A 25,488-nucleotide genomic window follows, 5' to 3' on the forward strand; every position below is an offset into this window, starting at 1 on the left:
CATGCAATAACTAAATTATTATGCATTTATAAAATTTTGATTAATAAAATATAAGACAGTAATTTTTGGTTGTGTTTTGTGGTCTATGGGTTAAAAACATGAATAAATATATTTAAACTGACAATCAAACTCTTTATTCTTTCTCTCTCTCTCAAAACATTTTTATTTTTGACAAGGTATTTGTTCCAGAGGTCAATTTAGCCATTAGCCAGACTGAAACCCAAACACAGACCCCGGAGGTTAACTTCTGGCCAACGCATGTGTATCCAAATGAAAACGTCTATACAGGGGCGGATCTAGAAAATTATTTATGGGGTGGCAAGGGGGTGGCATGAGAACTACGAGGGGTGGCAATGAAGTAAGCATCCTTGCATGGTTGTCGTGGATACAAAAAATTATATACTGTATATCCTATATGCGGTGTATACAATGGACCTCAAATTTTTATAACATAAAAACAGGCAACAACAAATGTTCCTATAAGTACCCAAACAGCTACCATTAGCATCTCTACTGTAGCACCCTTTGTCTTAATACACACATCTTACCAATATCTAAAAACACTGACTGTAACCATGATGAGCAAGGTTGAACATAATGGTATAAAGACTGTTATATAAATAAAATAGGTTTGCCTAGTTTATATTAATGTAAAACATATTTGAAAGGCACACATCTCTTTCTCTCATAACCCTCTTCTTTAATCCTTTCACTCACTTCATGATGGATTTCTGTCTTTTCACTTCTTTTAGCTATTTGCCATCCATATGTTTCATTCTTTCATGACTTCATCTACTCCTCTCCCTTCCACAACATATTTTTCTGTTTTATTTGTACCTTCCACTCCCATAGTATTTGATATTTCTATTCTTTTTGGTTAAAAAAAATGGATATCAGCCTCATACTATTTTCATAGTATCATTAAGTTTTGTCTTTCAAGCTTTCTAAACATACACAACACTGAATAGTTTTGTCTCCTTAATGAAGACTATATCATAACGAGTGATTTCATATATGCACGTATGGAATATTTACTAGCTAGCACTAGCTAACATGACATGACGGGCTAACTAGAAAGAACTGCTTAAAAGATATTTACTGCTTACACAAACGTGCAGTTCAGTTGTTTTAACTACCAAGCAACTACCTCAGGCAATATTTTACAACAATCAAGAGTTTAACTTTTGTATTTTTATCCTGATGCAACATTTATCTGTAAAATATGACCGTATTCAGTACTCTGATATGCTGATGTGATGCTCAACTTAATCACTTAAAGACACTAAAGAGAAAACACAATTTTTTTGCCAGCATGTGATGATGTGATGTGCTTTATTAGATCAGAATTACTTGCTACAGACGTGAAGAGACTCTCTCTTCATGGGCATAAGTTGCACATTCATAAACATTCTTGCCTTTCACCTCAACGATGGAAAAGTAACGTTTGTGCTTTTTATACTTTGTGCTTGGGTCCGCTTCCGCTACCTTTGTTTTGAGCTCGTTGTACTTTCCATCGCTCTGTTGTCGCGGGTTTGTGCGACTCGGATCACGGATGGACTGCAGCGTGAGAACCGGGCTGCATGTGAATGCCTTATGGGGTGATGCATGCTTTCACGGCAGTTTCCAAAAGTTTCCAACCACGCCAGAAAAGATCGCTAGATTTGTCCAAGTTGTTTTTTTAATAAAGTCGCTAAAGGGGTCTAAAAAGTTTCTTAATATAGCGACAAAGTCACTGACGATGGCAAGACTGCACGGACTTTTTTTACACTGTAAAAGACTTTCTGCTCGGACTGACTGTGCGTGCTTCTCTATGACCGGGTATGAACTCTGCTGCCTCTGGTTGGCTAACGATGGAAATTAAGCCAATCACCATCAGCTATGTGGTTGTCCCACCCCCTCTAAGACACACACACCAATCATCGTCAGATATGTGTCTCCCACCCCTAAACACACGCAGAGAAATACTACATTGCCTTTCTGGTTAAAAGAGCCTACTCGGGTATATATTATATATATTAGGATACCAGCGCTGGGGTGGCATATGGGGTGGCAATGCTTTTCACCCCGGTAGATCCGCCCCTGCGTCTATAGATATACAAACATATGTTACCAAATTTTAGGGCAATACGTTTTTTGCGGTTGTTCCTCTGCTATTGCTTGGTTGTGTGTGGATTGCGAGCTTAAAATCTTAATGTTTTCTAGCTTGTTTAGTTTAGTTTTAAGAAAGTAAAGTTTACATGTGGCTAAATGACCTGGGCTGCGTTTCCCGACAACGTTCTCTCTTAGCGCGCTACGAAGACTCTTAAGTTAAACCTTAACTACAGGTTTACCTTTTCTAGGCGTGTTTCCCGAACAGTACCTTAGCGGGTTTCTTAAGGTATACTTTCTTACGTACGACGTTACCAGGTGCTGTCCATGGCGATGGTGCTGAATAGGTTGATATCGATTGCTCGACATTCAATTGTTCACTTTATGTAATAGGTACTTCGCTGCGTTATGAGAGAGCGGTGTTATTTATTAAAGAAACATTTCAGAAATAGTTCAAGTTACATTTATTAGGAATATCTGGTAAAAATATTTCAAATTGCAAACAACTAAATATAAACCTTGTATATTTTATTTTATATCAAACCCATGCAAAACTCGCAACTTCATGTCCAAAAGTATAATGCATAAACTGCTCCAATGCATCCATTATTCCTTCACTTTAAAGGATAATTTATATTAGGGGTTCCCAATAAATGCGTTGCACAGGGGAATAAGGTGGGTCGTGGAAGTCACCTGGCTTGGCATTACACTTAAATTATATAAAAACAAATTGTTGTTCATTAGTTCACGCGTTTATGTGCTTGGACAGTGGATGCGCAAGCGGTTTACAATGCGGATAATGCTTAATGGACGCATTTCTGGAGCCGCGCCTGTCTGTTTATCTTAAATACTGTATAACATAAAATATGTGATATATAAATATATATAATGATTGCTTTAGATTTTAGCTTTGATTAGTTTTAATGTTGAAATTTGTTGACCTTATACAAGCAATAATCAAGTGGAGCAGTTTCTTTTGAATGTTTATAAAGAATATGGCATGCAGCTGCATAACATTAAAAACTTCAATGCAAAGTCGACCTAACATCAATAATAATATTTAGGAAAATCAACAATTATGATTTTGTGATGAATGTGCTCCCGTGGCATGCAATTTTACCTGATTTGTTTTATTGCGGCTAAAATAGCCGGTAAACTAAAGATTTAACGGATTTGAATTGCACTAAGTAAGATTCGCTGTATAGCTACCTGCCATAGTTTCACCAACTCCTTCACCCAAAATGTTTTTTTTAATAGTTTCTTTAGCCTGTAATAATAGTTTGAAGCTGATGTTCCTTTGGAAAAAATATTAAAAATCTAACAACCATCAGTGTAATAATGTCTAATTATGTGAATGTTTCATTCTTTAAATAAAAAATGCCTAATTTAACACGGAGTGTACTTCAACTTTTTTTAACAGATATTTAGTTATATAGACTGCAATATACACAAGCTTTTATCACAGTCATGGCCCCTAGCGGAGTCAAGTGGGATAAGGTATAGCTAAGAGTGCTCCAGACCAACCTTCCGAACGAACGACTTACAGAAGTGATACGTAACTAAGAACGTTTCGGGAAACACGTATTAACGATAAGGTACAGCTTAAGGTACAACTTAAGAACGAGGTAGAGCTAAGAAGGTTTCGGGGAACGCAGCCCTGATGCCTTTACCGCGTTGGGTCTCTTGAGGTGGTTCTTGTGATTAAATAGCTAGAATGAAGTCACTGGCTGTAAACTAGGCATGGGACGGTTACCGTTTCAAGGTTTTAAAGAGGTTTCAAACCACTAAAATTTTATGTGATACCGTTTTCAAGGTGTATGCTGTGTTTACACAAAATTAAGTTAAATAATTAAGTCATGTAATTGATTTGATGTTTACATTTAATATTAATATTAATACATTGTAATTTTATAATTTTTGGAAAGAATATTATAATTTAAGCCCTTATTTTTGCCTGGCATACATGTTGTATGTTGCTTAAAAAGAAAATGTAATGTGTCCAGATGAAAAGTTGTTGTTTGTATATGCAGACATTTGAAAATAAATGGAAATGGCAATACTGCAACACCGTGAAACAGTGGTATTTTTGCTTAAGGTTATCGTACGTAAAGTATCATACTGGACCATGCCTACTGTAAACACCGCTTTAGTTTCCTTTCTCCAGCTTCTACGTAGATCAACCTTTATAGATCATGTTGTGAAAGCTACTGAGATTGACTGTATTACTTTATTTTCTGTCTTTGTTGCATTAAAGAATTTCAGTTGAAACCAAAAAGCCAGCTGTGACATTAATTATTTGTTCAGAGAAAACCATGTTTCGCTGTTATACCGTGTATGTAATATAACTTCATGAAATATAAATGAGATTTACACTGAACTCACAAAATCCTCAGGTGCTTCAGTCCAGCAAAGTCGTCCTTTCCAATGTGTGTGAGATTGTTCGCGTTCAAGTCTCTTTAAAAGAAACAAAAAGAATAACTGTTAATCACAAATAAAATACTGATTGTTATTTATTGGATAAATGAGCATGTCAATCACTATCTTATACACTGCAAAAAATTATTTTCAAGAACAAAGAAATCTTAGTATTTTTGTCTTGTTTTCAGTAAAAATATCAAAAAATTCTTAAATTAAGATGCTTTTTCTTGATGAGCAAAAAGACCCAAGAAAATAAGTCTAGTTTTAAGACCAAAAATATCAAATTTCTGCCAATGGGGTAAGCAAACAAATCTTGAACATTTTTCTTAAACACTAAATTCAAGAAAAATTTGCTTACCCCATTGGCAGATTTTTTTTGCTTGTTTTATGCACAAAATCAGCTACATTTTATATTTTTGGTCTAAAAACTAGATTATTTTCTTGGGTCGTTTTGCTTATCAAGAAAAAGCATCTTAATTTAAGAATTTTTTGATATTTTTACTGAAAACAAGACAAAAATACTACGTTTTTTTTAATCATTTTTTGCAGTGTGTATGATTTTATATTTTAGGGATATTATTACAAAGCAACCTGATCTCTCAAAAAATATGAATTTATATGAATTCATACAATGTAAATCATACAAAAAACGTAAAGGTCTAAGGATGGGTTCACGCTTGGCAGGTTTGGTTTCGATTGCTATGTTAGTGTAGATCATTTTACCAAGTGTGCTATCAAAACCCTGGTGTGCACCAAACAAACAGAACAAGATGGATAAAAAGTCTTTCAAATAAACTGTAGTGTGGTTCAAAAGAAATTTAAAAGCAACAAAGACATCGAAGACCATCTAAATGAACTAAAAACAGGAAGTGATAACAAAATGCGACCCTAAAAATCCAGACTGATCTCATGGAAAGTCGTGTTATAGTCATGAAAATTTTGATTAATTTATTAGTGTCCATGGCACAAAATTCAGCTTTTTTAATGCCTTGGGCACGAATGTCTTTTTCGTGTCACTCGCACACATTTTTATAGATAGTTTTTCGTGTCCGTGGCACGGCTTTTCTCCCGTTTAATTTTATGTATTGTTTTCTCATTGTTTTTTTTTTGCTATTTTCTTACTATTGTCGCGTGGGGTTGGGGTTAGAATCACTTTTCGTTACATGTTTAGACATCCTAACCCAAACCCCAACTCCAGGCGAGAATAGTTTTAAAAACGGAAGAAAAACCAATACATAAAAATACATCCTAACCTCAAGGGACAATGATTTAAAAATCGGGGGGAAAATAAGCAAAACAATACATAAAATACACGAAAAAGAAAGCCATGCCACGGACACGAAACACTATTTATAGTGACATGAAAAATAAATTCGTGCTCAAGGCACGAAAAACAGCTGAAGTTCGTGCCATGGACACGATTAAATGAATAAACATTTTTGTGACTATAACACGACTTTCCGTGAGATCATGTTGCAAAAATCACACCGTTTGTTAACCTACGAGGAAAGTTGATCATATCGTTGTCTGCGCATATAATGGAATTCCTGACACTGTTTTGACCCTTTTAAACATTTAATAAGCTCATTTATGAGTACAAATACCTTCCTATGTACACATACAAAGAGCGTGTTTAGCTTAGCACGCAGCATTGTTTTGGAAGACTTAAATTTGTCAGAAAATACACATCATAAATGCTGACCAATCAGGTTGTGAGCTTGTCATCCTGCCTTTAGGTTCAGCACTCCTGTGTAAATGCAAACTGGGAATAGTAATTATTTTGTTTTGGTAAACAAATTGAACTACACCAGGCAAGTGAGAGATGGTCAATAATAAAATAAGTAGTAAAAGTTAGCATTAAGACTGCATTAATCACTGCATCACTAAACATAAAATAAAATCAGCATTGGAAATGTAGTCTGATGGCAACAACATAAAGAGAAGTGGAAGCTGGAAATAGACTGAACCGACTGAATTTACTTTTTGTCAAACAGCCAGAATGCAAAGCGAGTGTGCTTGCATGCAGACCATGGCGGTCTGTAAGACTGATGACATCAATAACTGGATAACAAGCCAATTATCCAGAGCATTCTGAGAGAAGAAAAAGAGACGGTAACTCAACTGGTGGCAGAGTACAAGCCCTCAGTTAATGTTATTAATTAAAAAACAGCTGTAAATACTTAGAAATACTAAGAAGAAGAAGAAGAAATAAAAAAAAACAATAATAATATCAGCAGAAAAAATGTGTTGTCATAACATCAAGGGCTGTGTCTCTTGACTTTGTATTGTTGACAGAATTTGGCCCTTGTTAAAAACAAACTGGAGAACCCTGGTGATTTGTTTAGTAGAGCTGTTAAACGATTAATTGCATACAAAATAAAAGTTTATGTTATGTAAATGCATAAAATATGTGTGTGTCCTGCAGTGTTGGGTGTAACTAGTTACTAAGTAATTAGTTACTGTAATTAAATTACTTTTCCCTTGAAAAAGTAAAGTAAGGGATTACTCTTATTTTTCTTGTAATCTAATTACAGTTACTTCTGATGTAACTTAATACTGTGTATGGACTCAATTGGACAACAATTATGTATAGTATAATACAATAGTGGATTTAACATGGTTTAAGTTTACAATTCTCACTATTAACTGGTTGATTATTAGCATTAATATGAATTAGATGCTGGCTGTTTATTAATACTTAATAGCACATATTAATGCCTGATTCTGCAAAACCTTATTTTACTTCCTTAACCCTTCCCATTTCTGCCAATACTTAAAATTAACAACTTCTTTAGTATTAATAATAAGCAGTAGTTGGAGTATATTGAGGCAAAAGTAGTTAATAGTTAGTTAATAGAGAGAATTGGACCCTTAAGTGGGACCAGAATAATTTATGTACTTTTATATATTATTTCTTTGAGATATTTCAAGCCTATCCTTGTATCATATACTAAATAGGATTTAGAAAGTTATTAGTAATAAGTATTTAAATACTTTTTGGAGAGAGTAATTTGTAAAGTAATCTAATTACATGATTGAAGATGTAATTAGTAACTAGTAATTAATTACTTTTTTTGAGTAACTTACCCAACACTGGTGTCCTGTGTGTAATTATTATATATAAATCCATACACACATATTCATGTATGTATTTAAGATTCTTTTAAATGTGTACATATCTATTCATTTATATTTTTATATATTTTATATCATATATAAAAATGGATATATAAAAAAATCTTACAATTATACATGTATGTGTGTGTTTTTATATACAATAGTAATCACACATAGGACACACACACACACATATTATGATTATGAAAACCCAAACTTTTATTTTGTATGCAATTAAGCATTTGACAACACTATCGTGTAGTATATTTTGTGAGTGTGTATTGTGTTTTAAATAAATCTCTAACTGTGGATTCACACCAGACGCGAGTTCAACGATTTGCGTGAGTAGATTACATAAGTCAATGCAAAGACGCGATCAAATGCGTTCTCGGACGGAGTGATCCGAATGACACAAATTAGGCAGTGCAATTGACGCGAAAAAATGTGCTATTCGCCTCAAACACACCTTTGTGCAAGTTGAAACTCAAGCAAAAAATTAGCATGACACAAAGTTAAATCCCGCGAGTAATCAAAGCGAGCAACGCGATGCTACATGATTGGTGTGACTTGGCATTAAGCATTATGCTACGTACACACCAAACGCGGGTCATCGCGTTACTCGCAGGATTTAACTTCGTGTCATGTGAATTTTTCGCTCAAGATATTTTCAACTTCGCAAAGACACGTTTGAGGCGAATAGTGCGTGTTTTTGCGGTAAGCGCGCCACCCATATTGCGTCATTCGCAACGAGGACGCATCTGATGCATTGACTTTGTATTTAATCTACTCGCGCAAATTGTTGAAATTGCGTCTGGTGTAAACCCAAGGTTACTGTTGCTTCTACATTACGCTTCTGTATTTAGAATATTGCGTTAGCAGCAAAGAGTAACTGTGGGTTCACACCAGATGTGTCAACGTTTTGCACGAGTAGATTACATACAAAGTCAATGCAAAGACACGATCAGACCCGTCCTCGCGTGGGGTGATGCGAATGACGCGATATGGGCAACGCATGACACAAAGTTAAATCCCGCGAGTAATCAGAGCGAGCAACGCAATGCTACATGATTGGTGATGTAGCATTAAGCATTATGCTACGTACACACCAAACGTGGGTCATTGCGTTACTCGCAGTATTTAACTTCGTGTCATGTGAATTTTTCGCTCAAGATATTTTCAACTTCGCAAAGACATGTTTGAGGCGAATAGCGCGTGCTTTTGCGGTAAACGTGCCGCCCATATCGCGTCATTCGCAACGAGGGCGCATCTGATGCATTGGCTTTGTATGTAATCTACTTGCGCAAATCGTTGAACTCGCATCTGGTGTAAACCCACGGTTACTGTTGCTTCTACGTTACGTTTCCGTATTTAGAGTATTGCGTTAGCAACAAAGAGTAACTGTGGGTTCACACCTGATGTGTCAATGATTTGCGCAAGTAGATTACATACGAAGTCAATGCAAAGACACGGTCAGACCCGTCCTCGTGTGGGGCGATGCGAATGACGTGGTATGGGTGGTACGTTTGCCGTGAAAACACGCGCTATTCGCCTCAAACAAACCTTCGTGCAAGTTGAAACTCAAGCAAAAAATTAGCATGACACAAAGTTAAATCCCACCAGTAATCAGAGCCAGCGACCCGATTGGTGTGACGTAGCATCAAGACGCGTTTGAGGCTAATAGCATGTGTTTTTGTGGTAAAAGCGCCACCCATATCGCGTCATTCGCATCGAGGATGCATCTGATGCATTGACTTTGTATTTAATCTACTCGCGCAAACTCGCGTCTGGTGTAAATCCAAGGTTACTGTTGCCTCTACGTTACGCTTCTGTATTTAGAGTATTGCATTAGCAGCAAAGAGTAACTGTGGGTTCACACCTGATGTGTCAATGATTTGCGCGAGTAGATTACATACGAAGTCAATGCAAAGACACGGTCAGACCGTCCTCACGTGGGGCGATGCGAATGACGCGATATGGGTCGCGCGTTTGCCGCGAAAACACGCGCTATTCGCCTCAAACACACCTTCGTGCAAGTTGAAACTCAAGCAAAAAATTAGCATGTGTGTGTTAAATCCCGCAAGTAATCAGAGCAGGCAACGCGATGCTACGTGATTGGTGACGTAGCATTAAGCATTATGCTACGTACACACCAAACGCAGGTCATCGCGTTACTCACGTGATTTAACTTTGTGTCATGTGAATTTTTCGCTCAAGATATTTTCAATTTGCGCAAAGACACGCTTGAGGCAAATAGCGTGTGTTTTCGCGGTAAACGCGCCGCCCATATCGCGTCATTCGTAACGAGGACGCATCTGATGCATTGACTTTGCATGTAATCTACTTGCGCAAATCGTTGAACTCGCGTCTGGTGTAAACCCACGGTTACTGTTGCTTCTACGTTACGCTTCTGTATTTAGAGTATTGCATTAGCAGCAAAGAGTAACTGTGGGTTCACACCAGACGTGAGTTCAACGATTTGAGCGAGTAGATTACATACAAAGTCAATGCAAAGACGCGATCAGACCCGTCCTCGTGCAGGGCGATGCAAATGACCCGAATTGGGCGGCGCGACTGCCACGATAACATGCGCTATTCGCCTCAAACACACCTTTGTGAAAGTTGAAACTCAAGCAAAAAATAAACATGTCACAAAATTAAATCCCGCCAGTAATCAGAGCGAGCAACGCGATGCTACGTGATTGGTCTGATGTAGCATTAAGCATTATGCTACGTACACACCAAACGCGGGTCATCGTGTTACTCGCAAGATTTAACTTTGTGTCATGTGAATTTTTCGCTCGAGTTGAATATTTTCAACTTGAGAAAAGACGCGTTTGAGGCGGTAACGCGTCGCCCATAACGCGCCATTTGCATCGAGGACGCATCTGTTGCAATAACTTTGTATGTAATCTACTCGCGCAAACCGTTGAACTCGCGTCTGATGTAAACCCACGGTTACTGTTGCTTCTACGTTACCCTTCTGTATTTAGAGTATTGCGTTAGCAGCAAAGAGTAACTGTGGGTTCACACCAGATGTGAGTTCAACGATTTGCGCTAGTAGATTACATACAAAGTCGATGCAAAGACGCGATCAGACCCGTTCTCGTGTTGGGCAATGCGAATGACGCGAAATGGACGGCGCGTTTACCGCGAAAACACACGCTATTTGCCTCAAGCGCCTTCGCCCAAGTTAAAATATTAAACTCAAGCGAAAAATTTGCATGACACGAAGTTAAAACCTGCGAGTAATCTAGAGCGAGTAACGCGATGCCCTGCGTTTGGTGTGTACGTAGCATAAGAGAACATACTTATAAAAAAATGTGTACTAGTAATGCATAAAAGCGTCTACCAAATGCATAAATGAAATGGGTTTTTTTTGTATGGAAATTTTACAGTAAGATTAGAGATTTGTTTAAGTTAAACTACGCTCAAAATAGTGACAAATCCTGCAGATTTATCTTCAAGTATGTTAAAAAGAGACAAGCCATAGTCTAAGACCAGAAAATCTCAAAAATCATGAAAAAGTATTATGTCAACAATTGTTCATCCAATGTAATTTAAATAAATTGAGTATTTTAGTGAAAACTCTTGTATATATCACCAGAAATCAAAACGGTAATGTACAGTGTCTCAGACTGTACACAGATATGCCAGAGATTTGAATATAAAAAGTTTTTTTTTCCTACAATCTTACAATTAATAAGCCACGCTATCCACAATATTTAAAGTAGCTCTACTTATACAATGTCGACAGTTGTCCTATTTTTATTCATATTCCAATTTTTAAGAGAAAAATGAGACCAAGCTGAAACTTCATTATGTCTGCTCAGCTATCAAAGAGCAATTCCATTTGGTTTAGCATTGCACTAGCAGCACAAAAGGCCATGGGTTTGATCCTATTGAATACACATACTGATAAAATGTATAGTATAATGTCCTTTTTGTGTTGTCTTGCCATACAGAATGTATTACTGTGTTGTCTAATGGACATCAGTGCCCGACAGAAAAGAAATTCACAATAAGGACTGAATTCATTTTTTTAAAGCTGAATGCCGAATAGCCGCCCCCTTTGTAGTGGAAATATGCATTTGCACCCTTGTACAGTAGTGTCACATGGGGCACGGGCTATAATGGTGCTATTGTGGAAAAGAGCCCAGGTGTGACCAATCAGAGCAATGAACTCTTTTAATCCTTTAATTAGTCCAGCATCTGTGGCCAACACCAGGACCAGTAACCTGGAAAATTGGACACAAAAGACACTTGATCTCTTCATCGGCTGTTCACACGAATGATCCCTTAAAGCCAACCAAGTCCACAGATATACAGTATGTATATACATATTCTTCTATATAATGCAATGTGGTATAAAGTCCAGCATCAGCGACCCACAGAATAATATTTCAAAATGCAATTCACTCTATTTATTTATTAACCCAGCGTTTGTTAAAAAGGGACAACCCAAAATGTTGTTTTATCTCAAAATGCTGGGTTGTTTTAACCCATTAAATATAACATTTTATTTACCACAACACCAGAGTACATCAATTATTATCCATTTGTTTGGGTGTACTTGTATTTATTTATTTTTTAAATAAAATACTGAAATTGATAATTATTTGAATGTCATTCCAAATAATTTTAATAATGTATTTTAATTGCTTATTATCAGTGCTGGAATGTATTATTTTATTGACACTACACAGTAAAAATTCCTTTTTTTGCACTTAAATGTTTAAGCTTACTCAACTTGAATTTACAATTAATTTAAACTTTTTGACTAGTGAGGAGTTGCACTGAAAAAAAAATGATTCATTCAATTTTTCTCAATTTTTTTAAAGTAAGTGGTTGCAATCAATTTATTTAAGGACTTTTAAACAAAAATAGATTGATTGCAACCACTTACCTTAAACCTTTTTTCAGTGTGCTATAAATTATAAAAATAAATTTGAAATAAAAAAGTTGATTCATCTTAAGTTATAAGTTATAGCAACTCCTCAATAGTCAAGAAAGTTGAAATGTATTGTAAATTCAAGTTGATTCAACTTAAAGATTTAAGTGCAATTCAAGTGGACTTTTTTATAGTGTACATTTTATTATTTTGCACGAAAGTTTGCTTCGCAAACCGAAATATTACATACTGAAAGTAGCATATGAATAATCCATCACTGAAAAAAGTTATTCATTCAATTTACTCATTTTTTTTAAGGTAAGTGGTCGCAATCAATTTATTTAAGCTACCTGCATTTAAACAAAACAAAAATTAGTCAAATAAAAAACTTGTTTAAATGTAGCTTAAATAAATTTATTGCAACCACTTACCTTAAAAAAATGTAGTAAATTTAATGAATATTTTTCAGTGTTCTATAAATTATAAAAATTAATTTGAAATAACTTAAGCTAATTTAACTTTTTTTAATAATTTATAGCAACTCCTCATAGTCAAGAAAGTTAAAATGTATTGTAAATTCAAGTTGATTCAACTTAAAAATGTAAGTGCAACAAAGAATTTTTTATAGTGTACATTTTATTATTTTGCACAAAAGTTTTCTTCCTAAACCGAAATATTACATACTGAAAGTAGCCTATATGAATAATAAAAAAGTATTCATTCAATTTACTCAATTTTTTTAAGGTAAGTGGTCACAATCAATTTATTTAAGCTACATTTAAACAAAAAATGTGAAAATCAAAACAAAAAATGTTGTTTAAATGTAGCTTAAATAAATTTATTGCAACCACTTACCTTAAAAAAAAATTGTAAATTGAATGGATTTTTTTTCAGTGTGCTATAAATTATAAAAATAAATTTGAAATAACTTAAGCTAATTCAACTTTTTTTAAAATAATTTATAGCAACTACTCACTATTCAAGAAAGTTGAAATGTATTGTAAATTCAAGTTGATTCAACTTAAAGATTTAAGTGCAACAAAGAATTTTTTTATAGTGTACATTTTATTATTTTGCACAAAAGTTTGCTTCCTAAAGTGAAAAAAAATTATTCATTCAATTTACTCAATTTTTTAAAGGTAAGCGGTCGCAATCAATTTATTTAAGCTACATTTAAACAAAAAATTTGAAAAACAAAACAAAAATTTTGTTGTTGAAATTTAGTTTAAATAAATTATTAATTAAAATAAAATAAACGTTCAGGGGAATAAATGCAGAGAAATAATAGAGAAAAAATACATTAGGAAAATATTCATATTTTTCAAATAAATTGACTCCCTGGAGACTTTTAAATCAATAAAGAATAACAAAGGTTTCTACCTTTATTTTTTTCTCTAATTAACAGAAACCACTCAATGTTGTCTATTATTAGGTACACAAACATATGCATCTATTTAGCATCTGTGTTTTTAATTATATCATATACATTTGTTCTTTTTGAATATATGCAACCTTTTGAGTAGGTTATATGTTACTCGGGGAAATGAGCAAGAAATCTAAGCAGTGATAATAGCATCTGTCATGGCTGTGACAGATATATTGCAATGTAAATACAATGTAAACAAAATGTATGCTTTATAAGAAAATTGTTCAAACAGGCCTTTGCTTTTATTGGTGTGCCCTCGGAAATCATGTATTTCTGTATCACTTGACAGAGCATTGTTTCAGCAACATAAAGGACATGGGTTCGATCCCAGGATCACACAAACTGATATTAAGTAAAGCTTGAATGCACTTTGGATTAAAGTGTCTGGCAAATGCATAATTTTGTTTAATGTTAGGACATTTAGATTCACCCTTACAAGTTTACCAAATTTCATAACGTTCCAAACTTTAAGGTTTTACAAGTAGAAGAAAGCAACCCTCAGTCCAACCAAGTACAGTCATCTACTTCAACTCGACCTCTTATTACCTCTGTCGAGAGCCAGACATAAATTGGACTCTTGTGACATGAGATACCATACCAGAAATTTCATTGTGATCTAATCAATCGAATCGATTCATTTAATAACAAGCACCTTCATTTAATTTAGCCTGATATATAAAAACGAAACGGCAGCTTGCTGGTCCAGCATCAGGTCTATTGTTGAACAGCTATACCTCAACCCGCAGCCTTTTGCCCTCATCCACGACCCCCCCGCCTCCACCCGGTCAACTCAAATAACGGTGCCTCCACAGCTTAATTCTTTACCGCTGCAGGACCAAAGCTCAAGGGACGTTAGCTGATATTATTTGGCTAGTGCAGTCTCTGTGATAAATGACTCTCTTCACTGCACATCGCCTAGGGAGCGACAGAACTACTGGCTGTTATCAATACTGCTTTCACTCCTAATTGTTCAACAATAGGTTCGACACATTAAACGTCTTTGTATTGTTCATTGAAGCATGCGTTTTTAGATCAACATCTGTTGTTGGAGCTGGAAACGTTTGGGTTAAGGTCCATTCACACCAGGAACAATAACTATTAAACTATGGCTACCTGTATGTTAGCATCTACACAATTGGGTGATAACCTTATGTTTATTTTCACACTTTAAAGGAAAACACCACCGTTTTTCAATATTTTACCACGTTCTTACCTCAACTTAGACAAATGAATACATACCAATCTTTTTTTAACGCGTGCACTTAATCTTTGTACAGCGCATTGTGACTGTGTTAGCATTTAGCCTAGCCCCATTCGTTCCCTGGGATCCAAACAGGGATGAATTTAGAAGCCACCAAACACTAACATGTTTTCTTTAAAGACTGTTACATGAGTACTTACACGAGTAAGTATGGTGGCACAAAATAAAGCGTGGCGATTTTTTAAGCGGATACAACATGAGAACTATATTGTATGGTGGAAGAGCGCTTAAGGCGTCCACGCAGCTTTCCAAGTATACTCCACGCGGCTACACGCGGATGGCCGCGTTCGACACTATACGCAATAGAAAAAATGATTTCTTATTCAAATTATTACTCTACCAGGCCGTCAGGGCAGCACTGATTTGGCGACATTTACAGTACATTAAAACATTAGGATAGGTGAAGAAAAGTAACCGATCCACCATTGCAAACACAGTTTAGAACAAACAACAAGACAACAAAGAACAGGAATCAAACATTATGGTAACAAACATGCTCCACAGCTTTCTATTCTTGGAAGAAGTTAAAATTAAAGAAGAAAAACGATAGTGTGTGTGCAAATGCTGTCTATCTCCTTTGTATAATTGTTTATAGTGGAGTGTCCTGTCGAAATATTTTCACGCACATGCGCTGTTGTACGCGGACTATACGTGCACTGTCCGCGCGGTCTCAAATTTTGGGCTGCACGCGGACGGTCCGTGCGGACCCTCCTGATGACGAAAATGACATCACGCGGACGCCGCGCATATGCGGACGTCCCTAGTATACTTTCGGCTTTAGTTTGCAGCACTTCGAACTCGGCGCACTGTAACATCATCACTCCTGACTACTCCCCCTCTTGCCAAGTACGATTCGCTCAAACTTTCGTCAATATTATTGCTCCCGAGGTGAAGTGCTGCACCGTACTTACTCGTGTAACTATGCATGTAAAAGTCTTTAAATAGGGAAAACATTTAAGTGTTTGGTGGCTTCTTAATTCATCCCTGTTTGGATCCTAAGGAAAGAATGGGGCTAGGCTAAATGCTAACACATTCACGACACACTGTACAAAGATTAAGTGCACGCATTTAAAAAAGATAGGTATGTATTCATTTGTCTAAGTTGAGGTAAATATATAATAAAATATTGAAAATGTTGGTGTTTTCCTTTAAAAGCATGAACTTTTTAAATTTTGAATTGATTTGATTGGTTGTCAATGTTTTATTCAGGGTTCCCACACCTTAGTTAACTTCAAATTCAAGGACCTTTCAAGGACTTTTTTAAGGTCCAATACCCTCAAATTCAAGAACTAAATGTGGGGACACATTTCAAGTAAGAGCAAGGTTACATCGTGTTACCTTTTAAGATACATTGTTACAGTTCCCTTTCGAGGGAACTCGCGCTGTGTCACTGCGGTGACACTTTGGGGACGCCTCCAGGGGTAAGTGCGTCTGAATGTCAAATATCAAATATATCAAGACAGGGTGACACAAGAGCCAGAAAGTATATCGCTATCTGAAATATTGCCAAAGACGGCATTAGGGACGCAGGAGGTATGGCAAGGGAGACGCAGCGTCTCGTTCCCTTCTCAGGGAACAACAGTTACGTAACCCAAGACATTTTCATGTGTCAAACACAACTATGCAAAAAAGCATTTTGGTATGAATCAACATTTACATACAGAAGAAATAAGCATTTAAAGCAAACAGTTTAGCATGTGTGCTTAAAAGGCTTGAAATTTTGTGATATTATCCTACTACAAAGTACACACTACACAGGAAATAATATTTAAAAAATTCAAAAAAACCTTCTTGCATAAAATAGATTCAAGCACTTTCAATGACCTGTATCTATGTCTATGGACTACCGGCACAACCGGGAACTTGACTGTAAATTTCGTCACCGCCCCTTTTTGGGGGATTAAAAACCAGACCTTCCATTGACTTCCATTCAAAATAGCGGAACAAAGCAATGTTTTTACACAGCCGGCAGGAGTAAATACCTTATGAAATCACTCAGATTAAACATGTTGAGTAATTATCTGTCCACCCTGCCTGTCATAGAGCGCGAAAGATACATTAACACATTTAATTTGGTCAATATAAAAACATGTCCCTTTCATTCTCACAGCGTCGAATTTGTGTAACAACGCCATCCAGTGATTGCTGGAAAATCGCTAAGCCAGTTAGTTGTATGGCTTCAATGGAAAAGTGCACTCATTACTCTAAATATAAAGACATAATATATTAATACGAAGTATCTTTCAAAAACGAAGTAAAATCATTCACTTGCTTCCCTGTTGACTCGATGAGGTACGAGTAAATGTCCGGGTAAGACACCTCTGGCCAATAGGGAGTGTTGTTACACAAATTTGATGCTCTGAGAATGAAAGAGACATGTTTTTATATTGACCAAATTAAATGTGTTAATGTATCTTTCTCGCTCTATGGCAGGCAGGGTGGACAGACAAATACCCAACATGTTCAATCTGAGCGACCTCACAAGCCATCCACGCCTGCCGGCTGTGCACGAAGGTTGCCCTGCTCCGCCACCCTGAATGGAAGCCAATGGAAGGCCTAGTTTATTTTCCCCCAAAAGTGGGCGTGAACCTGTTCAGAGACATTCTATGACGTTGTGCCGGTTGTGCGTATGTATACTTTCGAAAACCTCCCAGGGCCTTGAATTATTTCCCCCATTCAAAATCTTTCAATGATTTCAAGGACCCGTGGGAACCCAGTTTATTTTTTATTTGCTTGAAACTTAATCTTTATAGTAGCTTCAGTGTAGTTGGTGTAACCTATGCTGGATTTTTTTCAACCCACGGTAGAGTAAAATATAAATAAACCAAACAGCTGGTTTGAATTAACCTACTCTCTAAAAAAAATGCTGTGTTATTTTCAACCCACCGTTGGGTTAAAAATGGACAAACCTAGTCGTTGGGTTAAATTAACCCAGAAAATGTTTATATTTGAACCCAACAATGGGTTAAAAGAACCTAGAATAGGTTAAATTACAACCCAGCATTTTTTTAGAGTGTAGAAAGTATCCATATTTGCCCCAGCTATGGTTTGAAACAACCTAGCATAAATTATTTAAACCCAACAGTTAAATTTGTCCATATTTTAACCAACCAAGGTTTGAAAAAAAAGTTATTTTAAAGATATAGTCATGGGCCTAATACAAACCAAAGCCTAACCCATTAAGCCAAACTCTACTAACCGTGCTAAAGAGAGATGATAGGTTGGTAAGGATGTTTTAGCGTCAACAACACCCTATAGCCACAACTAGGGTGGCCATTCATGACAGTTCCGCCGGACACGTCCCGAACATGTTTTCGGGTTCGTTCTCCGGAAGTCGCGTTGGCAACCGCATACATCATCAAGGTTTAATATTTCGGGTTTAATTTCAGAAAAGCAACTGTTACATTTGAATGTAAGAATAAAACTACAATGATTGTATGTCTTAAAAGAAATAAATCTTAATTTTCTAATATATTTTAACTGAAATGTGAGAACCTCGATGACGTATGCGGTCGAGCAACGCGACTTCCGAAGAACGAACCCGAAAACATGTTCGGGACGTGTCCGGCGGAACTGGCACCAATGGCCACCCTAGCCACAACCCCAAACATCACCTAAAATTGGGTTGGATTGGTTGATAGGAATGTATTCACCCTTCAACCCCACATTTAAGTCTAACTCGAGCTCTAAAATCTGATTGGTTGGAAGAAACTGTTAATTAAACCCTATAATCTTAAATACACAAAATGTTGATCCTGGTATATCGTCTACACTACACTTGAGGTATGTCATGCTTTCAATTCCTGTTTAAGTAGATGACTAAAATGTGAGGCACTGGTTTTAAGCGCAGTGACCTTAGGAAGAATACATATGATACGTCTTAAAGTGCATTTGAGGAGGGCAATAACCGGAATTACATCCTGTAAATCAATTGACATTATTGTCCTGTAGTATCCGTTTCATTCGACATGTCACGGGGTAAACAATGGTTTTGACAGCGAACACTGACATATGAGACACCCAAACCTCCGAGACACACAAACACACCCCTGCATACACAGAGATGCCGAGGGGGTCATAATTTAAAGAGCAACGCTGTAAACAAAACCCAAATACCAAATATGTGGCATGTTTGCTGAGAACGAAACCTATTGAAGTGGCTCTCATAGGGTTTAAAGATTATTCATCTGTTTTATCTACTATGTTGTGCTATAAGTTAAAAGATCTGGGATGGCAACTGGAAGGTTGCTGGTTCGAACCCTCCGAAGAGGCAACTTAGAGGAATGCTAGGGGTTTAAAGCAAGATACTACAGACATTCTGTGGACAGTCTCTATGTAAACCTTGTGTTTTCTCTAAAGGATTTGTAAGTTGACTATAAAACAAACTGTCATTTTTACTAATTCAGACATGAGTCCAAGTAATTTTCTGCTGTAATTGATATTATATGTTACTAGAGCTTATGTTATCCATGTCACATTCTTTACTTTGCAGGGTTCGAACCATTCAAGTTCAGATCTTTAAGCACAAAATGGAAGTTAACTAAGTACATAAATCTTTATAACATAGTACCACTGATCTATAACATTTGCTTTCAGTGTCTACACATTTATAGATGTCTATAACATTTGCTTCTCAGTGTCTATACCAGGGGTAGGCAACGTCGGTCTTGGGGTGCCGATGTCCTGCAGATTTTAGCTCCAACTCTAATAAAACTACGCCTACCTATAGTTTTCAGGTGACACTTTAGACCTTGATTATCTTGTTCAGGTGTGTTTGATTAGAACTGAAGCTAAACTCTGCAGGACATCAGCACTCCAGGCCCAACGTTGCCTACCCCTGGTAGGCCTATATACATTTATAGACATCAACTATATTTGGTTCTTAGTGTCTATAAATGTATAGATGTTTATAACATTTGCTTCTCAGTGTCTATATCATTTGCTTCTTAGTGTCTATACATTTATAGACGTCTATAACATTTGCATCTTAGTGTCTATACATTAAATATGTCTATAACATTTGCTTTTAGTGTCTATATCATTTGCTTCTCAGTGTCTATACATTTAAAGATGTCTATAACATTTGCTTTTTAGTGTCTAAATCATTTGCTTCTCTGTGTCTATACATTTAAAGACGTCTATAACATTTGCTTCTTAGTGTCTATACATTTAAAGACATCTATATCATTTGCTTCTCTGTGTCTATACATTTAAAGATGTCTATAACATTTGCTTCTTAGTGTCTATACATTTAAAGACATCTATAACATTTGCTTCTCAGTGTCTATACATTTAAAGATGTCTATAACATTTGCTTTTTAGTGTCTATATCATTTGCTTCTCTGTGTCCATACATTTAAAGACATCTATAACATGGGCTTTTTAGTGTATATACATTTAAAGACGTCTATAACATTTGCTTCTTAGTGTCTATACATTTAAAGACATCTATAACATTTGCTTCTTAGTGTCTTTACATTTAAAGACCTCTATAACATTTGCTTTTAGTGTCTATATCATTTTCTTCTCAGTGTCTATACATTTAAAGATATCTATAACATTTGCTTTTTAGTGTCTATATCATTGGCTTTTCTGTGTCTATACATTTAAAGACGTCTATAACATTTGCTTCTTAGTGTCTATACATTTATAGACGTCTATAACATTTGCTTCTTAGTGTCTATACATTTAAAGACGTCTATAACATTTGCTTCTCAGTGTCTATACATTTAAAGATGTCTATAACATTTGCTTTTTAGTGTCTATACATTTAAAGATGTCTATAACATTTGCTTTTTAGTGTCTATATCATTTGCTTCTCTGTGTCCATACATTTAAAGACATCTATAACATGGGCTTTTTAGTGTATATACATTTAAAGACGTCTATAACATTTGCTTCTTAGTGTCTATACATTTAAAGACATCTATAACATTTGCTTCTTAGTGTCTTTACATTTAAAGACCTCTATAACATTTGCTTTTAGTGTCTATATCATTTTCTTCTCAGTGTCTATACATTTAAAGATGTCTATAACATTTGCTTTTTAGTGTCTATATCATTTGCTTCTCTGTGTCCATACATTTAAAGACATCTATAACATGGGCTTTTTAGTGTATATACATTTAAAGACGTCTATAACATTTGCTTCTTAGTGTCTATACATTTAAAGACATCTATAACATTTGCTTCTTAGTGTCTTTACATTTAAAGACCTCTATAACATTTGCTTTTAGTGTCTATATCATTTTCTTCTCAGTGTCTATACATTTAAAGATGTCTATAACATTTGCTTTTTAGTGTCTATATCATTTGCTTTTCTGTGTCTATACATTTAAAGACATCTATAACATTTGCTTCTTAGTGTCTATACATTTAAAGACGTCTATAACATTTGCTTCTTAGTGTCTATACATTTAAAGACGTCTATAACATTTGCTTCTCAGTGTCTATACATTTAAAGATGTCTATAACATTTGCTTTTTAGTGTCTATATCATTTGCTTCTCTGTGTCCATACATTTAAAGACATCTATAACATGGGCTTTTTAGTGTATATACATTTAAAGACGTCTATAACATTTGCTTCTTAGTGTCTATACATTTAAAGACATCTATAACATTTGCTTCTTAGTGTCTTTACTTTTAAAGACCTCTATAACATTTGCTTTTAGTGTCTATATCATTTTCTTCTCAGTGTCTATACATTTAAAGATGTCTATAACATTTGCTTTTTAGTGTCTATATCATTTGCTTTTCTGTGTCTATACATTTAAAGACGTCTATAACATTTGCTTCTTAGTGTCTATACATTTAAAGACGTCTATAACATTTGCTTCTTATTGTCTATACATTAAAGACGTCTATAACATTTGCTTCTCAGTGTCTATACATTTAAAGACATCTATAACATTTGCTTCTCAGTGTCTATACATTTTAAGATGTCTATAACATTTGCTTCTCTATACATTTCTAGACATCTATAACATTTGTTTTTCAAAGTCTATACATTTACTATATAAGACTCCTTCGACATTTGCTTCTCGGTGTCTATACATTAATAGACATCTATAACATTTGCATCTTAGTGTCTATACATTAAAGATGTCATAACATTTGCTTTTAGTGTCTATAACATTTGCTTCTCAGTGTCTATACATTTAAAGATGTCTGTAGCATTTGCTTATCAGTGTCTGTCTGTACATATAAAGAGACGTCTATAACATTTGCTTTTAGTGTCAATATCATTTGCTTCATGGTGTCTATACATTAATAGACATCTATAACATTTGCATCTTAGTGTCTATACATTAAAGATGTCTATAACATTTGCCTTTTAGTGTCTATAACATTTGCTTCTCAGTGTATATACATTTAAAGATGTCTATAGCATTTGCTTATTAGTGTCTGTACATATAAAGAGATGTCTATAACATTTGCTTTTTAGTGTCAATATCATTTGCTTCTCGGTGTCTATACATTTAAAGACATCTATAACATTTGCTTCTCAGTGTATATACATTTAAAGATGTCTATAACATTTGCTTCTAAGTGTCTATACATTTAAAGATGTCTATAACATTTGCTTTTTAGTGTCTATATTATTTGCTACTCAGTGTCTATACATTTAAAGATGTCTATAACATTTGCTTCTTAGTGTCTATACATCTAAAGATGTCTATAACATTTGCTTCTGAGTGTCTATACATTTAAAGATGTCTATAACATTTGCTTTTTAGTGTCTATACATTTAAAGATGTCTATAACATTTGCTTTTTAGTGTCTATATTATTTGCTTCTCAGTGTCTATACATTTAAATATGTCTATAACATTGCTTTTTAGTGTCTATACATTTAAAGACGTCTATAACATTTGCTTCTCAGTGTCCATACATTTAAAGACATAAAACATTGGCTTCTTAGTGTCTATACAGTTAAAGACATCTATTACATTTGCTTCTTAGTGTCTAAATCATTTGCTTCTCAGTTTCTATACATTTAAAGATGTCTATAACATTTGCTTCTCAGTGTCTATACATTTAAAGACGTCTATATCATTTGCTTCCCAGCGTCATTATATTTAAAGGCCTCTATAACATTTGTTTTCCCAAAATCTACACATTTATAGTTCTCTGTGTCTATACATACAGTAGACGTCTATAACATTTTTTTGTGTGTCTATACATTCATATTGTCTATAGACATCTAACAATTTTTTTTACATTTATATCATTTGTTTATCAGTGTCTATACATTTCTAGGTGTCTAAAAAAATTGGTTCTTAGTGTCTATGTCTTTATAGACATCAATAACATTTGTTTTTCAATGTCTACACATTATAATTAATTAATTATTATTTTAAATGTGTAGACACGGAAAACAAGTACTAGACATCTATATCGCATTTGTTTTTCAGTGTCTATGCATTAACATTTGTATTATCCTGTGTCATAAGGTGCCCATTAAAAGCAATAAGACCAATGACAATGTGGCAAATAAATATGATAAATAGCTTCTTAAACCATCCACAATTTCTGAAACATACACATGCACACCAGAAGTGTGGACATAAGAATGTACACAAGTTCAAACAGAAAAATTTTTTTGTTTCACAAGATACTCACAGTCTTTCTGTGTTCTTTGGTATATTTCGTGGCACATTCTTGAAGGCAAGTCCATGGCAGTCCACGGTGGTCCCCGTACAGGAACAGTGAGGTGGGCACGCTTCAGACTGACCCACCAGAACCAGGGCACCCAGTGCACCCCAAATCCACAAACCAGCCCAACCCAGCATCTCCACACCAGACTCCAAAGAAGCAGAGTTTGTTTAAACCTCTACTCTCTAGTAGCTGAACATAAACTAAACTATTACACAGAAAGCTGAAGTTAAAACACTCAAAATCAAAGAAATTAAAACTAAAAGTAAATATAACTGAAGCCTCAGACTGGTTTCAAATATTAAGGTGAACTCTTGTATGGCTGTTTTCTTCTCTACCGGCTGGTTCTGCTCTGGTCTTTGTGCTGTGGTCCAACCACAGTCTGTTTTTACAGTCCCCTCTCCATTTCTTTCCTCCTGGGAAGAGCTCTGAAAGAAGGAGTCGTAGAATCTCCCACACGCGTCCTCCCTCATTCACATATAGGAATCATCCATCAAAGGATCTACAAATCACAGTGTCTGACTCCTCCCAGTCAATATTACACCCTCCAACGGTTTCTAACAGACACACACACACACTCATATATATACAGGCAGGCGGCACTTACGTCTCTTCTCTCTCAGTCACAGTAATGGGAGTCCTGCAGTCGACAGAGCGATGATGCCCACAGTCCTGCCCTCTCCTCTGGGGGTTTTAACACTCACGTGCTGGCGGGGGACTTGGATAAGAAGAAGCTGTATAAACACAATAATGTCTAACCTCACATATCAGCTTTGATTTAGATCCACACAAACAGGAATAAAAATTCCTAGCAGAATTAAAGGGCACGTTGACAATGTTTGGTTTTTAAAATTTATGATGAACTTATTTATAATCTTGTTTGTATTTACATTTTATTTTTAATTTATTCGTTTTACTACTACACAGATTTTTTATTTCTTAAAGGGGACATATCATGGAATTCCAGACCAGTCTCACGAAATTTCGATATAGTCACATCTTTTTTTATACTTTTTTCGTGATATTACCATAAATTTCTGTGTTTTTCCGTGATCGTATAACGAATTCCTGGTTTTGTGTGATTATCACGTATTGGTTACTCAACTGTTTTGTTCTATTTTCTTACCATTGTCGCTTCGGTTTAGGTTTAGATTTACATAAAATGACATATACCCAAACCCAACTCTAACCCTAACGCCAGGCGATAAATCAGAAAAAATTGTATAAACCAATATATAAAGTGACATTCTACTACCCAGTCTCACAAAGTTTCGTGATATAGTCACGTATTTTTGATTCTTTTTTCGTGCTATTATCATGAAATTTCCGCGTTTTTCCGTGATCGTATAACGAATTCCTGTTTTTGTGTGATTATCACGTATTGGTTACTCAACTGTTTTGTTCTATTTTCTTACCATTGTCGCTTCGGTTTAGGTTTAGATTTACATAAAATGACATCCCTACGCAAACCCAAATCTAACCCTAACGCCAGGCGATAAATCAGAAAAAATTGTATAAACCAATATATAAAGTGACATTCTACTACCCAGTCTCGCAAAGTTTCGTGATATAGTCACGTATTTTTTTGATTCTTTTTTCGTGCTATTATCACGAAATTTCGTGTTTTTTCGTGA

The 25,488-nt window shown here is 35.4% G+C and overlaps 1 protein-coding gene across 1 annotated transcript in view; it reads right to left on the minus strand.

Moving 5' to 3' along the window:
* slit1b (slit homolog 1b (Drosophila)) overlaps positions 1–24,585 on the minus strand; it is a 75,912-nt gene extending 51,327 nt beyond the window's left edge. The window contains exons 1-2 of the mRNA XM_073861455.1: positions 23,822–24,585; positions 4,471–4,542 (exon numbers count right to left, since the gene is read on the minus strand). Of these exons, the coding sequence (XP_073717556.1) occupies positions 4,471–4,542; positions 23,822–23,991 (242 nt within the window). The 5' untranslated portion in view covers positions 23,992–24,585. The remainder of the gene's footprint in view (positions 1–4,470; positions 4,543–23,821) is intronic.
* Positions 24,586–25,488: the final 903 nt, after the last annotated feature.

Source organism: Misgurnus anguillicaudatus, chromosome 23 (genome assembly GCF_027580225.2).
Source record: "Misgurnus anguillicaudatus chromosome 23, ASM2758022v2, whole genome shotgun sequence".
In the NCBI taxonomy this organism is placed as follows: domain Eukaryota; kingdom Metazoa; phylum Chordata; class Actinopteri; order Cypriniformes; family Cobitidae; genus Misgurnus; species Misgurnus anguillicaudatus.